Genomic DNA, 8032 nt, shown 5'->3' with positions numbered 1-8032 from the left:
AATAAATAAATAACTTGCGAGGGTATAAAAAGTTCGATTACACCAGAACTTAGACTTATTGAATATACGTACTCCTGGAAATAGTTTGAATTAGATTTTTAAGCATTGTGATAACCAAAAAAATAGAAGTACGCAAGGCATTCATCCCGTTTATTAGATTATATAAAAGTGTACGCATACATTTCTAATATAAAGTATATAAATACTTGAGTCTTAGTATATTAATATATACGTAAACAAGCAAGAATGTTCTTACCGAATTTAAAATTTCGTTTATTGTAGATAAACATACCTACATAATTTCATAATTAACTTATGCCAAAGTTTAGAAATGTCGTGGTAATAGCTTTCGTTACTTTCATGATAGTAAAGGTGGTATTTAGAGTGCTTTGGCGTCTTAATCTTATAAGGTATACATATACAGATATATGCACATTTACATATACGAATATTTTATGCACATAGTAATTTGTTTAAGATAACAAATGGGATAATAATTATTTTTATTTAAAGTCTTTATATTCTTATATAAAGTACATACATATTTTATTAGCATTTACCATAGTGTTAATTGTATTATGTGCTTATTTAGATACTGCTGGTTGTAAAAAGCCGGTGATTAAAACGCTCTTAAAGTTCTAAATTTGTTATTGACACATTATTTAAACTCAAGGAAAATTTCATCAGTCTGCATGTTACAATTTTTCCGCGATTAATGCAAAGCAACGCGGTGATAATTTCTCGTCCAAAATTTTATGATATTGAACCTTTATTTTTAAATTTTTCTGGGTCTTTGCATATTCGTTCATGTAACACAGTCGATCATAGAGAACAATATTTTCGCATAGTTTCTAGGGGGAAAAAATACATTATTTGTTTATGTATATGTAGATAAATATCTTTTTGGGAAAAATTAATGTGTTTTTTAAACCATAATTTCCGGTTAAGGAATGAGGCTTTAGTTATTTAAGTTGTTTTACACCTTAATGTAAGTTTTAACGTTCACCTAATTTATTACATTTGATTTTGCATAATTTGCAAACAATGGAGTTCGAAATATACAAACTAAAACTCATAGATCTCTTACTGACGTCGATTTGTCCAATAATTAATAACTATTCAAGCAGAAACGATTAAAATCAGCGGGCTTGGCTGCATTATATAGAATACCACTACTCATTAATAAAGATATGTAGATTAATCTATTTAATTTTTTTTTTTTTTGAACTTTTCTGAAAAAATACTAGTATAAATAGAAAATAATAGTGCCACTGACCTGTAATGTTGTTTGCAAACAAGTCAAAACTTCGGCCAATTTGGGACCAACTTTAACATATTTTTCAACAATTTTATTAAATTTGTCTTTGTGCTCATTATTCCACATATCTCCCACCAAAAACTGCACATCCGCTGTTTTTGATCTTACTTTATACACTTGTCGAAAAATAGAAAAACTTTTCATTTCACTCCAACATTTATTAGGTCGTTGGCTTTTGGGTATAGTTGCGATTATTTCCGTTTCATCGTCAATGATGGCTTCGGCTACGGCGCGCCAAAACATCTGCTCACCGTGTGCTGCGTGCTCCTCTTCTGAACAATGCCGCCAACGAGCGCTTGTCTCTTGACAAGCCAGGCGCAGAAATGGTCGGTTAAAGTAACTGAGCATATTTATACCCGCTTCAGCTACCGCGGACTTTAATGCATTACTTAACGGAAAATTCAAAAAGTGACCATTAGCAGTTTGACTCAGCTTATGATAACAACATGGCATGATAACCAAGCGTTTAACTTCTGATATTTCAAAAAATAACTTTATAGATGTAACCGAGAGATCAGCACAAGTATGTAAACCTATAATAGCCCATTTAGTAGTACCTCCCAATCCACTTCTAGAAACGTGATACTTTATCGCACTGTCTGTATTCGGTTCAATATATTGTTCAACATAAGTGACACGTTCACTCGATTCAGGTATCTGTTGCTCCAGTCGCTTTCGTGCACCCATTACTCGACATACATTAGCTTCTAGGCCAAGAATACGCCAACTTTTGTTAATACTGCACAACGTCTGACTAAGGTAACCCAAACCAGCTCCAAAGTCAATTAGTAAATGTATATCATGACAATGAATTTGTATAATTTTAGTCAATCGCATAATTTCATGTTGCTTTTTCACACTCATCTTTCTAAGTCTCCACTTCGGAAACTCTTCTAGTTGATCTGGTAAAATTTTTATATCGTGGACTTCTTTTGGTATAAGGCAGCGTAGTGTTGACCGAAATGTTTGCAAAGCAATAGAATCAATACCATTATTAAAATCCTCATTGTCATACAAAAATGGAAAAATATTCAATTCGGAATTTCTCAATTGTAAAAAATAGTTTATATAATCTGATGGAATCGATTCCAGCATTCCGGCTTTTATAAATCGAGTGTTGGGATTTTTATATATCCAAGAATGATCACGTAGAAAAGCAAGGGATGCTTTAAAATAGTCCAGTGAAGAGGAAAATCCTTCTGGCAAGGCCATAATCAGCTGAAACAAATATATTGAATGTATGATACCGATCAATATTTTAGAAAGTGATTGACAATAAGAATATTAATGTTTTCATTACCAGAATTGACTATTTTATCGACCATTTTATACAGTCAGCTGTAATACTTAAAATTTAAGGAATTATCTCAAAGCCTTTTCATCCTGTGTTTTCGACATCATACTACCACAACTCCCTATGCGACTGCGCACAAAACACATCTAAATTCACATAATAAGATGTTGTACTATTTCTATTATGTTGTATCAGTCGGGATGATATCAGAATATGCGACTTAAGAGGAAGGGATCATGTATAGAAGTTCACGTAAGTGAGGGAAGTTTGTTTTTTTTTATTGTCATTCACTTGGGAGTGGCCTGAAACGATTCTTCTCCACATGGTTCAAGCAACTTAGGACTTCCGGTTTTAGACCACGTATCCTCTGGGAAGCCAACAAAGAGCCATTAGGAGGCGAGCTAAAGTGAGAAGCCGAACCCGCTTCTGCGGTTGTACGCAGGGTTTGGAACCCATCATATAAAAACGAATAACCAATGAAAAATCGATTAAAGCCTCGGATGAGAAACCCCCTTTTTGATGACGACCCCTGCGAACGTTTTAAGAATCATGATTTGAAGGCATGCACCTGGAATGTCCGGAATGGTTGATGTCCTCATACAGCTAAAGGTTGACATCACCGTGATCTAAGAAGTGCGATGGACGGGACAATGACAGAAGACTTTCCTTGTGACCTGTAGTAGATACAGCGGCCATATAAAGGAGCGCAAATTCGGTGTTGGATTTGTGATGAGAGAGAGTTTCCGTCGCCGAGTCCTGGCGATAATGTTGTGATAGATGGAAAATATGTCTTCAGTGTTTTAGACGTGTGTACGCTCCTAGGACCGAATAAAGACTCGGACCACTATATGGTAGCAGCGAAGATACGCAACCGCCTCTGTGCAGCAAAGAACGCCCGTCAACAAACACAAGGAAGGTTCGTCGTCAAACTTACTGCGGACCGCTGCAAAAATTTTATGAAATAATGAAGCAACTTACAGAAGGTTTCAATACCGGAGCATTCTCATGTAGATACCAAGGTGGTAATTTGGTCATTAATGTCCAGGGCGTACTGGGATTATGGAGGACATAAAGAGAAGAATAGCGGGCTATTATCGATTCGGTTATAATCATATAAACCTAAGAAGACAATTTTGATATTGTCCACTAGACAGGGTAGGAGTTACCGTTTCCTCATGTAAAATAATATGTTAATATGTTACAACATAAATTTTAGAATAACTACGAACATTTCATAAGTATGTATTTAATTACTTGAAATAATATACCACAATATATTAAATATTCTGATTGCTCTAGCTTTCCAATTTTATTTCATTTCTAGTTTTTCTGATAACAAGTAATAAGTAAGCGTTAATAAGAATTTGTATTTTCAAACTACTTAGGACGATAAAAGCGAATGTTTGACATATTTTATTACTACATATGTACATCATCTAGATCTTAAATTAAAATCGAATTATTAAGTATCATAGCGACACCAAAAGAGACTACAAAACAAAGAGACGCTTGTGTATTACAATTCAATACAGTTACTTATATCGTGATTAATGTACATACTATTTTTGGAACTAATTCCCACTATGTTATGAATTATCGCCAATATTTTATCGGACTAATATTTATTTAAGAAATAACTTTCCACTTCAAATTCGTCTCCTCCTCCAAATTCCTATTTTCTGGCCCAAGCAGGCAATTACCAAAATGTGCAGGTTCATATTTAAAATAACGTTTTACGACTGCTTTTAGTTCATCCACGGACGTGGAAAGCATTCGATCTCGGTATTTAGCAAACATTTCCTGTGAAACGCCGTATAGAAAAAAGTCAATACCAATATTCCCTGGGGCAATAGGTGCATCCAACTGCTGCAGTACACCTAATTTCGCCTCGAATAAAGCTTGTTCAGTTAATTCTAAATTGTTGGCTTCCAACCATTGGTAAGTATCGTTAAATGCTTTTAATGTTTTAGTTGAATTTGGATCCCGGTAGCTGAAAAAACAAAAAATACCATCTGATCCGATTTTCGCTCCCGCACCATATGCCCCATTTTGTTCTCGCACTACTGGCAATAAATATTTAGCCGAAATTAATTTAGCAAGGACACGTAGTGTTGGATGATCACGATGAGTATAAGGTACTGTAAAAAATGCCTTGGCGCAATAATTCACGGGGATATTCATAACAAAATGTTGTTGACTGGGCTCGAGAAGATTGATAATGTGATCACAATTTTCGTTCGTTTCTGAACCGATCGGCATATTATCCAGAAATCCTTCGAAGTACTTTATAAATTTTGAATAAAAATCTTCGGATATATTTAAAGCACAACGCATATTATTTTTCAAGAAAAGCTTTTGACCCAAACTATAAAGCTTTTCTCTAATATTTTCAATTCTGTTTCCTTTTATATAATTTTTCATAAATTCAATGTGTTCTACACCTGAAAGGAGGGATTTTAATTTCGCAGCATTTGTTACTAAGCCTGCACAGCTCTGCATTGCATACAAATGTCCTGAACTAGCGATCCCCACTGAGATGTTGGATATATAGTTATCAATTAGCATACTTAAACGATCAATGTCCTCTAATTTAAATTTTGTTAGTAATTCTGTGCATAATAAAAACATCTCATTTGCATTTTTGTCCAAAGCATGTGTAGTCATATAAACTCCCAAGTGGTATGATTTGCTATCGTAAATATTTTCCGCGAAATGCAGTTTAAAATCAATACCTGCAGTTTTCGATAAAACCAGCTTATCGAATTCTCTAAAATTATAATTAGTTGTTCCCATGTCGTTTATGATATTGCAGAAAAGTGGCAATAACATAACTTCGTCATGATTTAGGTTGTTACCGTTAAAATGCAATTTGAAATATGAAACATCGTTTGTATGAACTTGGCAAACCTGAGTCGGCACGTTACCAATACGAACAACGTTAATGGACGGCATTTTCGGCATTTCTTGAACGTCGGTTAAATTTAAGCATGGCAATAATTCCAAATTAGGTTGGGTCTTTTGGGCTTGTTCCAATTTAATGCCATTTTTATAAATTTCCTCACGTTTTATATCATCTAATGACATGATTTTCTGTTTTAACAGATCTAGTTCAGCAGTTCTAAAATTGTCTTCATAATGATCATCTGGTGACATAGTTAATGTTAGACGATGTGTATTGGTTCCAAAATATTGTTCTACTTTACGCTGTAAATATTTCGGATCTTTACATAGATTATGCCGAAAATTGGCAATCATATTTGTTACACGTAAGCTGGAAACTACATCTCCATCGTGATTCCACAATGGTGTAGAGTTAAATAGTAAACCCATACCAAATTGTGGACTTTGATGTTTCAGTAGTAGCTCGATATTGTGAAGAACACTTTCTACATGGCTACGATCAAATCCTTCAGCAATTACTTTCTTTATGGTTTTGTCGAAGATTTCCTGTACACGTCCGAAATCTTCAACACGCAAATCTTGTAAACCTACGCAGAAGAAGGTGTCTTTTATTTGGGGATCATAGCCAGTTGCCTGATTATAACCGCCAGAGAAGTTGGGTTCAATAAGACTTTTGTAGAACGATGAATTCGGCCCTCGGATCAACAACTCTGAAAGCACATGCAGCACAAAAGTCTCCTGATTATCAGTTACATCTGACATTAGCAAAGCAATGGCTATTTGATTTTGCCTCTCGAATGGTGCACCCATATTATCAAACCGACTCGATATATGTACATTACGTGGTTTATCCCAACGAGTTTGGCTTGGTATCCGGCTATATGAATTATCTATACCATTACAATCACTTAAATATTCATTGCTTACATATTCAAGGGTCTTAAGTAAATTGAAATTGCCGTATGTGTAGATACGAGCGTTGCTTGGATGATAATATTTCGAATGAAAATCTACCAAATTTTTGTGTGATAATTTTGGTATTTCCAGTGGATTACCTCCCGAAACAAAGCCGTATGTATGGTCTGGTAATAAATTATTAAGTAGGTTTTGGGAGAATACTGAACTATTCTCTGAGAATGCACCTTTCATCTCATTATAAACTACGCCTTTTAATACGTATTCAGAGGACTTATCATGCACATTTGAATGCTCTAAGCGCCATCCTTCCTGCAGAAAGTCCAAATACTCCAAATTAGGGCTACAAAATTAGAGTAAGCAGTTTATCAAGTTTTTAAGGCATGTAATCCACAACAGCTCACCTGAATACTGCATCCAAGTAAATTCTTTGCAAATTTCTAAAATCTATTTCATTCATCGTAGAAAATGGATACATTGTATAATCCGGACCAGTCATAGCGTTCATGAAAGTAGCCACCGAACGATTCAGCATTTTAAAAAATGGATCTCGTACTGGGTATTTTTTTGAACCACATAATACACTATGTTCAAGAATATGTGGTAAACCAGTTGAATCGAAGGGCGTTGTACGAAAATTCACAGAAAATACATTGTTGGAATCTTTGCGATCCAAGTACCACAGTTCGGTACTACATCCAACGTGACGAAATGTATAGGACATTATACCGAAATCTGGTACAGATTCCACTCTGATACATTTAAACCCGTTGTATTCTTTTCCCTCACTAAATTTGTGCTCTTGCTGCTGTATAATATGAGGTGCGGCCATCACTTTAGTACGATGTAACATCACATTGGACACTCCATAAACTATGCGATTATTATTTAAAATTCCGCAATTTTTTCTGGTATTCGTGTAACGCATCATAATGGGAGCAACGGAACGCGTCCCCTTGTTAATTGCCAACATTTTACTTGGGGTTATCACTAATTGTGGTTGTACTACTTCCCCTTTTAAACGCTAATAATTGTAAGAATTTTGTCAATATAACAAATTAGAAATAAGCAGGCTATATTTTTTTATTTCGTTTGATTTAAAATGTAGCTAAATTTTAAGTTTTCTTTTGTGCAAATCAGCCGGTTCTTTCATCAAATCGAAGTAAAAACTTGCTAACATGTAATGTTACGCAATTTTATCTTTACATGCCAGTAAATAAATACATCTTACAAACATTTTAATTTGCACTTACCTTTACAAATTCTACCAAAAGTGATTGATTCTAATTTTATATTTAGTTATACTTTTAGTTTATTATTATTCTAATAGGTCTTAGAAGCAGCACATATAAAAGAATGAGACAAAATAATCTTCTGATTATCCAAAATTTTGACATTTCTGAAACGAATGCCATATGATTGAACAGAGTTGCAAGTAATTTCATTAATAGGACCTGAATTGAAATAATAGAAATATTCTTCTAATCCAGAATAGTGATGAGCGATATTGCTATTTTTGAATCACTTTGATTTTATATTGCTATTGCGATCACAACAAAAAAAAACGAATTTATGAGAATTTGTACTCCACATTTTTTTTTTAA

The 8032-nt window shown here is 34.2% G+C and overlaps 2 protein-coding genes across 2 annotated transcripts; both read right to left on the bottom strand.

Annotated features, from left to right (window-relative positions):
• Nucleotides 1–1243: 1243 nt before the first annotated feature.
• Nucleotides 1244–2182, bottom strand: LOC105221509 (uncharacterized). Its single transcript, XM_011198537.1, has one exon. The coding sequence runs from the start codon at nt 2180–2182 to the stop codon at nt 1244–1246; it is 939 nt and encodes a 312-aa protein (XP_011196839.1).
• Nucleotides 2183–3889: 1707 nt separating this feature from the next.
• On the bottom strand, nt 3890–7842 carry LOC105221464 (presequence protease, mitochondrial). Its single transcript, XM_011198489.2, has 3 exons — nt 7682–7842; nt 6833–7452; nt 3890–6771 (listed from the first exon to the last, which is right to left on the bottom strand). Exons 2-3 carry the CDS (start codon nt 7399–7401, stop codon nt 4239–4241), a joined length of 3102 nt encoding a protein of 1033 aa, XP_011196791.1. The 5' UTR covers nt 7402–7452; nt 7682–7842; the 3' UTR covers nt 3890–4238.
• Between the last annotated feature and the right edge of the window lie 190 nt (nt 7843–8032).

Source organism: Zeugodacus cucurbitae, chromosome 6 (genome assembly GCF_028554725.1).
Source record: "Zeugodacus cucurbitae isolate PBARC_wt_2022May chromosome 6, idZeuCucr1.2, whole genome shotgun sequence".
Lineage (NCBI taxonomy): Eukaryota > Metazoa > Arthropoda > Insecta > Diptera > Tephritidae > Zeugodacus > Zeugodacus cucurbitae.
Note: the sequence above shows the minus strand (reverse complement) of the source record. Positions and strands in the feature narration are given on the sequence as shown.

Bases quoted from the DNA above. Each gene is read 5' to 3' on its own strand.
- LOC105221509 (XM_011198537.1), bottom strand. From the start codon at position 2,182: ATGAGTGTGAAAAAGCAACATGAAATTATGCGATTGACTAAAATTATA.
- LOC105221464 (XM_011198489.2), bottom strand. From the start codon at position 7,401: ATGTTGGCAATTAACAAGGGGACGCGTTCCGTTGCTCCCATTATGATG. The intron at 6,772-6,832 runs GTGAGCTGTTGT...CTAATTTTGTAG, and splicing joins TACTTGGATGCAGTATTCAG to CCCTAATTTGGAGTATTTGG.